The sequence below is a fragment of the Coffea arabica genome, chromosome 9e, assembly GCF_036785885.1.
Source record: "Coffea arabica cultivar ET-39 chromosome 9e, Coffea Arabica ET-39 HiFi, whole genome shotgun sequence".
In the NCBI taxonomy this organism is placed as follows: Eukaryota; Viridiplantae; Streptophyta; class Magnoliopsida; order Gentianales; family Rubiaceae; genus Coffea; species Coffea arabica.
In genome coordinates this window covers 14,937,364-14,952,810 of record NC_092327.1, presented here as the reverse complement: position 1 = coordinate 14,952,810, position 15,447 = coordinate 14,937,364, and the positions used below count along the sequence as shown (strand labels likewise).

The 15,447-nt window shown below is 38.0% G+C and overlaps 2 protein-coding genes across 2 annotated transcripts; both read right to left on the bottom strand.

Annotated features, from left to right (window-relative positions):
- Positions 1-145: 145 nt before the first annotated feature.
- On the bottom strand, positions 146-5,605 carry LOC113728852 (uncharacterized). Its single transcript, XM_027253213.2, has 5 exons — positions 5,104-5,605; positions 4,871-4,987; positions 3,843-4,757; positions 965-3,590; positions 146-857 (listed from the first exon to the last, which is right to left on the bottom strand). Exons 1-5 carry the CDS (start codon positions 5,603-5,605, stop codon positions 146-148), a joined length of 4,872 nt encoding a protein of 1,623 aa, XP_027109014.2.
- Positions 5,606-7,790: 2,185 nt separating this feature from the next.
- LOC113732217 (replication protein A 70 kDa DNA-binding subunit B-like) lies at positions 7,791-11,956 on the bottom strand. Its single transcript, XM_027257875.2, has 10 exons — positions 11,794-11,956; positions 9,868-10,035; positions 9,523-9,796; positions 9,329-9,425; positions 9,109-9,233; positions 8,916-8,994; positions 8,673-8,805; positions 8,396-8,556; positions 8,155-8,275; positions 7,791-8,054 (listed from the first exon to the last, which is right to left on the bottom strand). Exons 2-10 carry the CDS (start codon positions 10,030-10,032, stop codon positions 7,896-7,898), a joined length of 1,314 nt encoding a protein of 437 aa, XP_027113676.1. The 5' UTR covers positions 10,033-10,035; positions 11,794-11,956; the 3' UTR covers positions 7,791-7,895.
- Positions 11,957-15,447: the final 3,491 nt, after the last annotated feature.

The following is a 15,447-nucleotide window of genomic DNA, read 5'->3' as shown; positions in this document are numbered from 1 at the left end:
ACATTGCAAATTAAGATTTACTTCAAGGTCAAAGAACAGTTGCATACAAAACTTAACTATTTAAATGATGAGGAAAGTACAATCCAAAAATAGAGCATTTAAGGGAGTAAATTGACAAATGGGAAAAACAAACCAGAAATAAAAGCTACTGCTTAGCTAACGTAAGAACTTCATCAAAGACCACATTTCTAGTTTTGCATTCAGTGACTGTGTCACGATATGTTGCTGGCACTATTAGGACTTTAACTGCAGATGAACTTTTTGCACGGGAAAGGGCAACGTATAGCTGGCCATGAGAAAAAACAGGTTCACGCAAGTAAATCCCTACATCATCCAAAGTCTGTCCTTGAGACTTGTTTATCGTCATGGCAAAACACAATTTGATAGGAAACTGAGTTCTTTTAAAGGGTATGCCATTCTTTTCGCCGTCGGAAGTTTGGAGAGGAATCTTTGGCAAGAAGACTTTTTTACCGCAGTACTGACCCACTGCAATCTCTGCACAAATAGTGTTGTGCCGGAGCTCTCGGCATATAAGCCTGGTGCCATTACAAAGGCCTTCCATTGGGTTTAAGTTTCTGAGAAGAATAACTGGACAGTTCTCCTTTAAGATCAGCTTATGAGGGGGTAACCCCTTTGGACTTAAAGAATTGAGAAAGTCTTCATAGTCGCCTTGATCTTTCTCATTTAAAGTTCTATCAGAACTTATATAAACATGCGGATCTTTAGGAAACCTATCAATAATGATCTGGTTAACATCATCAACAGCATTGTTTGTTGGTGATAGAATACACCGATTAATCATCTGATATGGATCTGAAGCATAGATGTTTAGATCACCAAAAACAGATTCTATTAACCTGGTGATTAAAACACAAAGTCAGAACAAAATACCGAGGGTCAACTAAAAGTAACCTATCACATAAATAAATGATATAGTAACACTATACAGAAGAAATATAGTCACCTGTTAAGAGAAGCTTCCTTTCCATCATAAGGGATGATCATATCCTTACATAAAGATATTTTGCCGTCTTTGTCTTCTGGTTCACGGCCCTCGCCTATCCGTAGCAAGAATTCAGAGAAAGCACGATCCATAACAGCCCTCATATTTTCAGTTAAAGTAATTTTCTGCAAAGCACTCCAGAGAGGGGAGTTAACAAAACTTGACTGAACCAAAACATCTCTAGTTGCATCTCGAATCACAGGTAGGGTCTGCCGGAAATCACCTCCGAAAACCACTACCTTGCCACCAAAAGGATCATCGCTTTCCATTATATCTCTAAGAAGCATATCAAATGCTTCGATTGTTTCCTTCTTAGCCATTGAAGCTTCATCCCACAATATAAGTTTGGCCTCTATAAGCAACTTAGCAATAGAGCTTTGCTTACTAACTTGGCAAGCCTTAGTTTTAGATATGTCAAGAGGGATCTTAAAGCGCGAATGCGCAGTCCTCCCACCAGGAAGAATGGAGGCAGCAACACCGGACGATGCTACAGCAATGGCTATATAGCCTTGAGAACGCAGTGTAGCAAGGAGTGATCGATAAAGAAAAGTTTTCCCCGTTCCACCAGGGCCGTCGATGAAAAAACTTTGGGCTTTGGTCGAGAAAACTTGTGCCATGATAGAGTCATAGGCACATTTCTGACCTGCATTAAATTTTGAAGACATTAGCAAATCCTCCTCTGCGAACTGAACACTTCTCTCAGCTTCAATTTCCTTTGTAATCCGCTGATCCAATGTAACACCAAGATAATCAGAAACCAAGTGAAAATCATTTACACTTTTACCCATTTGTTCCAAAAATTTGCTGAGCTCCTGAAGAACCAACATTCTGATGTATTCAGAAGAATATCCAGTGAGTGAACTATGTTTTTGATAATCCCTTGATAGTTCAGTTTCATACTTTTCCCACAGGTGTTTGGGGTTTGATGGGGAGCAGAAAGCTAGCATCACAGCAAATAAGCTTCTGAGCGAAGAAGGCATCTGGAAAGTAGCAGCCTCATCAAGGGTGTCTTCGATATACGTATCTGATTGTAACAATCCCATTTGGAAAGCAGCTTCTCTGTAGGAATTCATACGTATGCCATTTACAGTCAACAAGTGGTCAAATGAAGCAGGTGCACAGACACAAGACAAAAGCAACCTCAAGAAATATCTTTCTCCTTCTGCTGGGCTAACAGTCACCAATCGGCCAACAACTTTTCGCCGTTTTCTTTGAGACCAACGCTTCTTGGCTGGCTTCCATACAAAAAACTCAGGAAATTGTTTGTAAAGCAGCTTGAGCTCCTGAGCATACTTATTTGTTTGATTCATATAAAAGAACTCAGTCAGCATTGTCTTTGAGAAGTCAACATCAGCAACCAAATCAGCAAGATTAGTTTTTCTGTGAAAAGAAACCATTTGCTCTCCAGGCAGATGGACCTGTAATGCGTAGACGCTCGGGGTCATTTCATTTAAACCAAACCGAAATATGCGCCAAAAAGCTTCTGCAGCAGCGACCCATCGCCCAGACTGGAAGTCGGAAATCTCATCAACATCTTCAAAGGTTTTGTCAGAGTGGATATAAAAGCTCACACGATCATGTCCTTTATAAACATATTTGTACAGATACTTAACTAACTTAACAGTGGAACAGATTTCCACATTCAAGTGGCAGTCAAACAATGCTAGAAGGTATGGATTATATGGAACAACCCATCTGTTATCTAACAAATGATCCCTTACTCTTACACAGCGACCATCCATCCTTCTCCTATAATGAGGATAACCATCCTCTGTATAAGTTGTGTAGTCAGTGAAGCTCTTTGGATAATGGTTCTTGCACACTCCATCTTTCATACAAACATTATCTTTTTTTAACGAACCACATGGACCATGCAACATGTGTTTCATAACCAGAAAGTGCAAATGAGGTTGCTTCGCAGGATCAGGTATTTCAGCCGAAACTATCATGTCATAAGCTTCAGGATTGAGGGGCTTATATTCTGGTTTCAAAATGATCAACATATGAGCATGAGGAAGTCCTCTCTTTTGAAACTCAATCACATACACACAAGCAGCAACTTCACCAAATATTTTCTTTTTTGTGATTTCAGCCTTTAATAATTCCAACTTTGCTCTAAACACTCTTGAAACTAAATCAGGTCTATCCTGAGCTTCTTCTCCGTATTTGAGGTTGTCCTGTATTTCCTTCCACATCCTATTACAAGTCATGGTAATGAATATGTCAGGTTTACCGTACCTCTGGACCAAAGACATAGCATCTATATACCTCCGTCTCATGTCCCTTGGACCACCAATAAAGGAAGATGGAAGGTAAACTCTTCGGCCAACCTTACTACCTTCGGTCTGACCAGAAGAGATGCTATCTGTTACACCTTTAAGAATTTCAGTTCTAATTTCTTTTTGTTTTTTCCTATGGAATTCAAGCCTAGAGGTCTCTATCTTAACATAAATATCAACGGCGAACTGCTGCAAGAGTCTCCCTGTGTGCAAGAGCATTGACCTATCATTGTCTCTAATCTGCAATTTGTAGCAATAATATTCTCGAGCAGAAACAGTGTCACGTTTCTTTTTTCCCTCCTCAGCAGCTAAAAAATGAAAAACAAAAGATAAGAAATTTAATATTTTTAAAAACCAATTAACCATTGAAGAAATTATATATTGGTAGGACAAGTTTAAAAGACTTTTAAACAAGACATGAGGACAAACATAAAAGAGTAAATAACAGGCAGCAAAAATGGCAATAAAAAAAATAAGCAGAATTAAGTAAAATTCTTCCCTTGAGGGGAAAACTGAATGTAGGACAGCAAACGAAGAATGATCTTCAGAAATAAAGATACCTTCATTTTCCCTTTGAATAAGACCAATAGCTGTTCCTATTTGAGCGGCATCAACAAGACCACCATCATCAGTTTCCTTCCTCTTTCTTTTATCAGTAGTGGTGTTTCTTGGAATACCATAGTGCCAGCCAGCTTCACCTCGAGGAAACAATAGCGGATATTGCAGAGAATCGTAGCACGCAAAATAGTGCTGAATTCTATGGCTTGTATTTGCATGAGTATAAACTTGTATGTGGGCGCCCTTGTCTAAGGCTTCATTGTCAGTCTCTGTCCATATTGCAGCAACTTCTGAAGACGTTGGCATGTTATATAAACGCTGATCAAGCCCTGGATTGGAATTAAGAAATATACTATGGTCATCCAGATTAGGAAGTTCTCTTAGCGACTTGAAAACCTTGGTATAAGGATTCTGTTCAAGAATACCCATTAGGAGTTTAAGAGTGCTGTCACGTAATCTTGGAGAAGCATCAAGTCTCTTCGACAGTTCCTCCTCTTGATCATAGAAGTATAGCTGGATACCAGTAGGAGGATGGCCATTTGGCTTCAGACTATTCAGAAGGTGATAAATTTGGCCTTGTACACGAAAAGTGTAAACTCCCTTAGTATTCTTGGTCAGATCCTTATCATATTTTGCAGCAAAAGTGCTAAAGGCAAGATTATTATTGTATGTGCGGACATTCTTCCGGAAATGAACGCAGTCCTCATCTGTACCAGAATAGAGCCGGAAGAGGTCGTAAGGCATCACAGGATGAACAACCGAAACCTCACCACCTGAACAGCAAAAATTCGGAGGTTCCAAATGGAATCGCTTAGCACTGCAGTGTTGACACATTGGCGCATCAGGGAGGACCAATGTTTCAGTTGGAATCTGTTTCAAGCGAGAAAAACTGCCTTTTTTGGTCCTTTGTCGCTTACCTAACAACACACAAAACCATATACTAATCAAATTCAAGGGGGGGGGAAGGAAAAATAATGTGACCTGTAGCACTTGAAGGCACAGTTAGAGTAAAATATATACTAAAACTAACCGCTATTTTGGAGTTGTGTGCTAACAAGAATCTGTTGGATGCCGTTTTGTTTAGAGGAATCAGATGGTTCAACATTGATGATACAAGTTCCTTCTCCAACCAGGGAGTCAGTATACGCTGGCACAGCAAGTTCATAAGAAAAACTCATAAGAACTGAAAACATTTATAAAAGAGCCATTCAGATAAATAAGCAAACGTTTGTTAAGAAACAGAGTTTAAACTGAGTATCGCACCTTCAGGCACACAAGACTGCCCAGGAGTAGTAGCTAAAGAAGAGGGCAAAGCAGATGAAGGCAAAGCAGATGATGATGACTGGAGTTTTGTGGATATGCTATCAAACAAATCAGCTAATTCATTATTGTCAGGAATAGGGTTTGGTGCAGAGCTGCACGTCTCAGGTGCAGAAGCATTCAGAATTTGCTCTGGGGGAGGCTTCTTGGCAAAGGCCCTATAGTTTTTCTGACAATGTTTAACTCTGGGGACATTGCACACAGGAGTAGAAGCCGTGGGTGGAGCAACGTGCTCTGTTTTTTTCGCAGCATATAACTCCCTCCTGTGCTGGCGAATTTTATTTTTTTGCTCTTCTGGCATAGCTGAATAGCTAGATTGCTCAGCAGTATGCATGTTACCTGCCTTTTTCCTAGCATACCGCTCCCGTCTTCGCTGCAATAACTCATCCTTTTTCTCTTTTGGCATATTAGCATAATGTATACGTCTAACGGTATTGCGGTCCATGTAGAAACTTACTATAGTATTTCATACAGCGAGGCAAAAGATCAGAGGGTAGCTATTTTTTGAGTTTATGAGAGAAACACGCTGCAACATTGCATATATTAAGATAAAAGATAAACAGCTAGCTATTTTGAGCCGAACATCTAGCAAGTAAATGCATAAACATAAGCATATAAATGCACAAACAGAAACATCTCCACCTAAACAGAACAAGTAAAAAGGCAACTGGACAGGTAACACTCAGAATAACACACCATCAGTTGAGCCTAAGGCATGGAAAGAGAGGAATGAACTAATGAACCTAGTCAGAAAAAAGCATATGCAGAATAAGGTAAGTAAGCACATTTCTACTGAACAATACCTGAAGGCCTTCAAGGGATCGAAAAAGAGCCAGAGAATGATAAAAGGCAAGTCACAGTAGAGCCTCAAGAATACTTGAGCTATCAGGAGCTCTCTGACGGGGGAAAAAGAGAAGAGAAGGCTAGTGAGAACAGAAAAACAGAAGCTGGAAAGTGAGTAACTTCATGCCTAGAAATATACACACACATTAGGAACATTATTATGGCCAAGTAAAACAAGGAAATAGACTAATTAACTATTCAATGGCTTAGTAAAAAAAAAAAGAAAAAGTCTTAACAAAAACGGTAAAAAAACAAAAACAGTAATAGCAGAAATATTTTCATTCATAATGACCTAAGAAAAAGGCTTTTTATGCCAGCTCTCATAACCAACAAATAGATTGCTTAACAATACAATGGCTTAGGGGGGGAAAAAAAACCTCAGCTATGGTGTGTAAAAAAACTCAAAAAAGAACAACGCATGTAGAGGTAGGTATGCAACACAATGAAAGAACAAAGATTAGGGGCTCATTGTTAGAGTAGCAGGCCATAGAGCAACCTAAGGAAAATATGGAAACACACGGAACAGGTAAAACAGGAAACAGAGTACGTGCAACAGCTCCAATATGTTCATGCATATACCAGAGATATGTTCATGCATATTTTCAATAGAGAATGAAGAGAGGCATACCAGTATCCTAGGGAGGATAAATATATCCCTGAGGCAAAAGAAAAGAGATGAATGTGCAAGACTCTAGTTAGCATCAGCAGGTAACTACCAGTAGCAGCAGAGATATTTTCATTCATATGCAATAGAAAATGAATAGGGACATACCAGTATTATAGAGAAGATAAGTATATTCCTGAGGCAAAAGAAAAGAGATGAATCTGGAGGATTCTAGCTTTCACACCTAACTCCAACGTATGAGCTAGATAAGAAAAAGAAAGTTTAAAAGAGCTGTTGATAGTCTAACATTGTCTTCCGGACCACATCAGAGGCAAACAATAAAACAACAGCATCAGCAGGCAAGTACTAACTGAAGTCCATGTTCTAGGCTATTAAATGACTTAGTTACTTTGAAAGAAGGGGACATAGATGCAGCATTCAGTAAAGAGCAGAATGCTTTACTGAAAAAGCTGCCTAACTGCCAAAGATTCAGGATACAGAACGTACATAAGATGGGCAATAAGCTTTGGTTCCTTTTGTTTTTTTTGCTTGATACATAGTCGGACATTTCTTGCAAGGCAAACAAACTTTTACATGGTCAAAGGTTTTTTGACCTTTTTAAAATGGTTTTTTTATGAAATTAAGATGAGCAGATTATTTCCGCAAAGCTTTTTTAGCTAGTTCATCTTGTGCAGTACAATAGTTTCTTTTCAGGAGGCAGTTTATGGAAAAAGGACTGTGCTTGACCTCTTTGATTTTTTTTTTTAATCAACAAAAGTAAAGCAATCAGTTTAGCTTCGTGAAGACTGTTAACAAGCTAATATATCATAGCTTAGTAGTTTGCGCTTCCGAATTGCCTCACCAGGGAAACATTAAGTAGTGTATAGCTCAGAATCTTATTTGCTTCGACAGTTTTTTCTTGGAACAAATAAATTGCTCGGGGATCGAAATTCACAAAGGACAGCAAGATACAAAAGGAAAATACTGCATGGTGCCTGATAACACATATTTTTTTTATTTAAATAGATCCAAATTGTTCAATAACAAAACAGAAATCAAACAAAAAACATAGTCTAAACAACAGCCAGGCCATGAGAAAATAGCATGGGCTAAGATCCAAATGTACAGAATGCCTAACCATCAACAAAACAAACAACCAACGACACAACAAATCCACCATGACTTGGCCTAACTGTAACAGCCAAAGAGAGCTCGATATAGCATAAGATATAAGCTATACATCCAAAAAAAACAAACAAGAGAAGTTTACACTAAAAGCTAAAAAGAATTAGGCAGCTTGTGCTTCAGCATCATTCACGTCATAGGAAGCGACGATTGTATAGCGAGCACCCTTTGTAACCCTAAAAGCATGGTCCGAATGCTTAAGATAAAACAACATTACTCTTCCGTTAAGTGCACTCGCCACACGATCAGTAAGATGCACATCCTGGCGACAAAGTGAAAGCCATGACTTATTCTCATAGCCAAAAAATCAGCAAACAACATTACACTTTAGAAGCATATGCACAACAGGGAAATAGCAGTACCTCCTTATCAGCCTGATATAAACGGTGAGAATTGATACCTATTAACTTCTCGGCCTCATCTCCCATGGCTATTACATTCAGTGAACCAGTGCCATCCTTGATAGCAAGAGTCACACAAGCCCTTATAGCACAAACGAATAAGCAATTCATCTAACAAAAGAGGACTCAAAAACAGCAAAATAAAATAAAAAACAGGAACAAATAAAAAAATATAAAAGAGACTACCATAAGAACACCATACCTAGGGAAAGTATAAATGTCTCGGCTGCAATAGCGGCACATGATACCCCAGTTCAAAGAAAAATCATTAGGAAGATAGCAATGTGGACAGGCTAGATACCATAGTCTACCCTTTCTATACTCAAGAGAAACCGTGCCTCTTATCCATGCAGTTCCTATGTCCTGTGGTGGGTAACATACAAAGCAAGGGAGGAAAAGTTATGGGATACTCAAGGTGGATATGAAAACATTTATAGAGAAAGACTATGATTCCAGCAAGAATGTAATAGCAAACTCACAAACTTCGTCGCCTGTGCAATGAATGAGATCTGACTTATACGGCTAGAAGCAACTGGTGGGACCAATACACATGAATTAGCATAACTCCTCTCGTGGACCATTTGCGTGAGGTCTGATTTATTAGCTTGAAACCTAAACAGATTACAGTAATTTGATAAAGCAAAGTAATAGCAAAAAAAAATAAAAAAATAAACAGAGAACAACGAACTGGCAAAAAAAAAAGAAGGAACAAAACAGCAGACCATGCCCGGAGGTTCCCAGCTTCTTGCACAATTGGGGAAACCAATATCACAGACGAAGACTGAGTAGATAACGATAAATCTGGAAAAAGGATTGAGTGACCCAGAGAACAATGCTCAGGCAAAACCAAATGGTAAATTTTAAAAATAGTATGGATAAAAGATGAAAAGATATTTATAACATATAGAAGCTTACAGTTATCGGTAGTCACCCTAAGACGGATACATATCAAAACCGGATTCTGTGCAATATTAGCCATTATGTCAGCCCCTTCTATGGCTTCGAACTCATTCCAAAGAGTTAAAATAACAGGCCTAAGCCTTAACACAGAGGAACATATAAAAAATACTCATTAGCAACCCAAATACAAAAGATAAACTCAATAAACAGAGGGGGAAGAAAAGCAAACACCTACTCATAGTTAACAATAACATAGTCACGTGCGACAGATGGGCCTCCTTCAAAATATACCTCTCTAGCAGGAAAGGCACACAAAACAATTCCCATGATATCTGTGAAGCCACAAAAAAAAAATTAGAGAAAAACAAATGTATAGGCACAAGGAATTCAAGAACAAGGGGAAAAACAACCAACAAAATATAGAGCTACCTATGAAGTTTTCTGTGTCGGCAACAGCGTCACACGAAGCAATAGAGCGTAGGCGAAAATAGCATGGGAGTTTTGGAGGGTCAATTTCGATTAATTCATCAATTACAGTGTCATTAGTTAAAACCCAATAAAAGCGATAAGAACCAACACTCAAAGAAGAGTCAGGTATCTCATAAACACGGGCTTTTGAAACGCGATACTTCTTAAATGGCACAAGTACATCACTAACACGATCAATATTCTCATCAATCGTAAGTGCAGTCACCTTAACACCCTAAAATAAACAAATCCACAATCAGCAAAAGAACCAAAAAAAATTAAACGAGAAACAGCGCAAAACTGCACCTGGAAATCAGAAAAAACAAAGTATCGGAACTTCTTTGTTAGCTCACTGCCACAAGTTGTCTTCACGTGCGATGCCTCAATAAGCTGAACTTGAGATGTCCAACGAACCAGACAAGCATTAACCTCAGGCAAACGCAACATTCCATCAGCATGTTCAGACCACATAGTCTAAAGAAAAACGCTAATCAGGCCCAAATGAAAAAAAAACACGGGAAAAAGAGGAAATCAAAACGATAGCATAAATACAAAAAATCAGGCAAAGAAAGACGTTAATCAGGCCCAATGAAAAAAAAACACAGAAAAAAGGGGAAAGCAAAACGATAGCATAAATACAAAAAATCAGCCAAACAAGGAGCCACAAAAAAGTAGAACTAACGATTACATGAATGCAGATATTCAAGCAAAATACGAGCTAATAAAAATAGAACTAAAAGACAAACAGAAGAGCAGGTCACCAAATATAATGGCAGGTTAAAACCTGCAGTTCAAAGAAATATAACAGGGTGGCCTTGCCTAGCCTAGGTGATGATGAACTGAATTGCTTTTCACCTCAACATTTTTAGATAATTTTCTCCCACCACACAGATACATACATACATATATACAGTGCATTAATGATTCATTTATCCAGGCCTTGTATAACTGTTTATATAACTGACACATATTAACAGTAACAGGCATATCCAGGCAGATTTTGAATGCTAATTAATTTCCAAGATTCGACAACCTCAATCAGGAGGAGCTTTATGGGGAAAAAAACACAAATAGGCAACAAGAGCTCCAACCTTTCAATCAGTCATTTTTTTCGCTTGTTTATTTGTAGCAAGACCATTGATTTTTTTTTTTTACTCTAACTCACACTTTTTTTAAAAAAAAAAAAGAGACCAAAGAATAAGGAAAAGCACTCTATTACTCAATCAATAGGGCTAAAAGCAAACAAAAAGTTACATAACACCTGAAACAGGAAGGAAATCTGATAGAAACAAACAAAAACACAAGCCCGGAAGAAGATAAATGCAACAAAAGAACAATTAACCTGGGGAAAAATTTAAAAGACCAACGAAGAGAGAACTGGAGGGAAAGAAGGAAAAAGCACAACAGCCAGGCACTACAACAAATAGCAAAGGGGAAAAAGAACGGGAAAAGGGGAAAATCTAAGAATCAAGAACAAGGGGGAAAATACCCCAGCAAAACACAAAAAAAGCGTAAAAGGCAATGCAAAAGAAAAAAGGATCTGGCCCAAAATGTAGAAAACACAGAGTCAATGAAAAAGCTAGTTCCGAGCCTAGCAAAACCTCTGGGGGAAGAAAAAGAAGAACAGGGAAAAAATGGAAAAAAACAGAGCAGCTAGATGAAAAGCTTTGCTTGACTAAACCCCGGTGGAAAAAGATATTAAGAAAAAGCACTCTATTAATCAATCAATAGGGCTAAAAGCAAACAAAAAAGGTATATAACAAATGAAATAGGAGGAACATCTGATAGAAACAAACAAAAAAACAAGCCCGGAAGAAGATAAATGTAACAAAAGAACAAGTCACCGGGGAAAAAATTTAAAAGAACAACGAGGACAGAACCAAGAACAAGGGGAAAAATACCCAAGCAAAACACAAAACAAGCGTAAAAGGCAGTGCAAAAGAAAAAAGCATCTGGCCCAAAATGTAGAAAACACAGAGTCAATGAAGAAGCTAGTTCCGAGCCTAGCAAAGCCTCCGAGGGAAGAAAAAGAAGAACAGGCAAAAAATGGAGAAAAACAGAGCAGCAAGATGAAAAGCTTCAGCACCGAGGGATGAATCTCTCAGAAGCAGAACCAACTGTATTCAGGTAATTAGAAAAACAAGACTACACATTTGCTTGACTAAATCCCGGTGGAAAAAGATATTTTAAAAAAAAATCATAAACAAGCATTCTAGGGGGAAAAGAGAATACCGGGGAAGAAATGGAGGAAAACAGAGCAGATAGCCGGAAAAAATGCAGTGCCGGGGGATGAATCTCTGAGATCCAACACAGGTAAGCAGAACTAACTACGAACGGAGCTAATGTTGAACTGAGGGGGAAAAAAGTAGCTGGAAAAGTAGCACCAAAGCGAATAATGTTTGGAGGGCAAGAAGCAGGGCTCAAACCCATTAATGCTCGAGCTGAAAGGCTGAAAAAGCCCGAAGAGTAAAAGTAAAAGTACAACCGATATTATTTATGGCCGTTAGGTACACGAAGGCTAGCTGGAGAAGCGGCCAAGGGAGACAGCCTATTTTTTTCTGATGCACAGCAGCGGCGAGTGTCATGCAACAAGACGACGAAACTAAACTGTACCGGTCAAAGTGGGCAAAAAAGATATCAAATTCTACGACGTCGTTGCATCTACCACAAACCACGCACAACGCACGTGAGAGGACGACCAAAACGAAGCCGACCAAAGAGGCCTTCGGCTGTTATTCTATATATGTTGATGGGCATAAATGATTGATTTTTTTTTTAATTTTTGAGACACAGTGTAATTAAGCAAAAAGTTGAGGGATCAAAAGTGAAAATTTTCAAAAAATTCATGCAAAGCTTAGATGAAGCTTTTTCTTCCTTCTGCAACGTTTCTAGCCGCAGCTCTGTCTGCAACTTTCTTGCCGGTGGCAATGGCTGCTCGGTGACAGACCGCTATCGGGCGCCAATCGTCGACGATTTTTCGGTTATCAAAAAATTATCAAAATATACACTCCCACTCAATTTTTCGCGTAGATTTAATTTTCGAAGTTAGTTTTTACAAAAAATGACCTGAATGTGGCGAAAATGAAAAAGTCAGTCCAGTTTTTATATTTTTTAAAAATACTCAAATCTTCATCAAAAAACATAAAATTTACACTACAACACTCCTTGTGATTTTTATAACATAACTATCAACTGAAATCAATAAAAGTTACAACAAAAATGACAAAATTAAATCAAAACAGTCCCTAAAAATGACAATAATAATAATAATAATGAAAAAGCAAAAGAAAAACACAAATTGACAACTACACATGCATTTAATCTAATTAATTAAAAAAAGAAAAACTAAAAAAATAAAAGAAAGAAATACCTAAACAGAGGTTGTATTTTCTTGGCTAAAGTTTTAATGCAATTTCCAGCTCCAATTATCTAGTTGCTGCCTCCCTTTTTGTCGTGCAAGGGTGTTATCCAATTGCGAGCCTTTTTCCTCTTCTACTGTCTTTTCTTTCTTCTGTCCGATGCCAAGAGAAAGAGCCAGTGGAGACCGAGGACTTGTGTAGCAAATTTGGAGAATTCCTTTTTCTTTTCGTTTGATGCCTTGCAGAGAGCGGAGAGGGAGAGTCCAGAGAGAGAGAGGGAGAGTTTTCTTGTTCTGTGTTTCTGCCCAAGTCCGAGAGAGGGAGAGAGTGAGTCAGGGAGAGAGTTTTTCTTTCTTCTCTGTTTTGTCCGTTGAGAGCTCCAGGAAAGCCGAAGTCCGTTTTTTATTTAGGCGGAAGAGTGCCTTTTTGTTCCCTTTTTCTTCCTTTCTTGTCTTGCTTTTTCTCTTCTTGGATCCGTTGAGAGCTCCCTTTTCTTTTTGCTTTCTTTGGTCTCTATTTTATTTTTTCTTTTTCTAAAACAAACCTGCAAAAATGAGAAAATTACACATTAAAATACAAGAAAATAAATATCTCATTAAATATAAAAAATTCAAGAAAACATTAAAAAATTTACAAAAATTTGGTGTCTACAATATAGACCCGATATGTCAAGAATTAAATGGATCAAATAATTTATACTATGCTAAAATGTTATAAGAATTTAATTAAGGCAACTGTGAAGAACGTTGGATACTACCTTTGTTCTCAGCATTAATGACCTCATCTGTTGTTGCTATAGTAGTTGGAGTTAGAATAGTTTTGCCTTGATAGGTTTGCCTTTGCTGTATCGTCTCTCGATCTGTTGCATGCGTTCAACGCTTGGGAGACGGGGAGGATGGAAAGAGGGATGAGAAGGAGGAAAGAGAAAGAAATGGGAGAAAGATGGAGAGGACGAGAAAGGAGAAGGGAGGAGGTGGTGGTGGGTGATGGCGGTGGGCAGTAGTGTGTGGTAGGTGGTGGTAGGTGAAAGAAGAAAAAGCGTATAAATTATTTATTTATTTATTAGGTATATTTGAAATTGTGTGTGTTTTCAGAATTATTTTTTGGAGTGTTATTACATACTCTAAATACAAAAATAGTTTTTGACAAAAAAACTCCAATCCATATAGACCCGATATGTCAAGAATTAAATGGATCAAATAATTTATACTATGCTAAAATGTTATAAGAATTTAATTAAAGCAACTATGAAGAACGTTGGATACTACCTTTGTTCTCAGCATTAATGACCTCATCTGTTCTTGCTATAGTAGTTGGAGTTAGAATAGTTTTGCCTTGATAGGTTTGCCTTTGCTGTATCGTCTCTCGATTCTGTTGCATGCGTTCAACGCCTCGGCGCCACCGCAGCTCAGCGTTAGTAAAAATAAGAGGATACTGCAGTGAGTCGTGGCAACCGATATAATGCTTTATAATCTGTATCTTGCTATTCTTGCCACAAACCTGAATATACTTAGATGTGATTAGATCTGACATACTAGATTCAATCCATATGGCACCATCTTGTGACACCGTTGGTTTATTGAATACACAGTGGTCAACCACTAGTTTTCAAGAACAATCTTATAAGAATCTATGTTCCACAAATTCTACAAAACCAAAGAAGATAGCGGAATATGGATTCATTTTAAGAATTTCTTCAAGTTTTTCAATCAAGCTCTCTTGAAATCAATTAGAAATTGATGATTGATTTGATGTTGCGTGATCGGTATCAAAAAATAATAGCTACACATTCCATACCTTCTCACTCTCTGGACGAATAAGTGAGTTGATATAATGATACATTTTCTCTTGGACATGAAATATATAAACTCCATTATAGTTTTCTGTCAACACCTTGTCGATTATAGTTCACCAAATCGCCTGAATCCGAATCAATGCACAATAGGATCGAGCCCCACCACTATAATACCGTTACTTGAAAAGTTGATTTATCCATTACACTAGCAAATCATCCAGACTTGGGCGATATTACTCTAGTTGACTCGTAGAAATGAAAAATCAGTGAGACTTGTCCTGAGACTGGGGTGAGTCCCGTTGGTACCGAAAATTAATCATGACTTCAAGTTGCAGAGACCAAAATACACAAAAATCATTGGACTCATTAAGAATAGACGAGAGAGGATTTTTCACTAAAATCATTTGCTTCACCTACTTGGTAATTGGTGAAAGTTATGGTAATTTTTTAGCAAAAAAGAAAATTTTTTTTGATCATGTACAAATTTGATAAGGGAAAGGTAAGAAAATAAGAAAACAGAGATGGAGGAGGAAGAAGGAAGGAGGACGAAAAAACGTGACTATCAGCTAAAGAAATAGGCCAATTTGTTTAAAAATGGCACAAATTTGAATAGTAATGGAGTTTCATAGTGGCTCATTTCAACCTGAGAACGGCTCAGAAATATCTAATTTTGGTCCAAGAAATTGGAGGATCTTTTTTTTAACAATCAATCTCACTAATTAGGTCCCATTT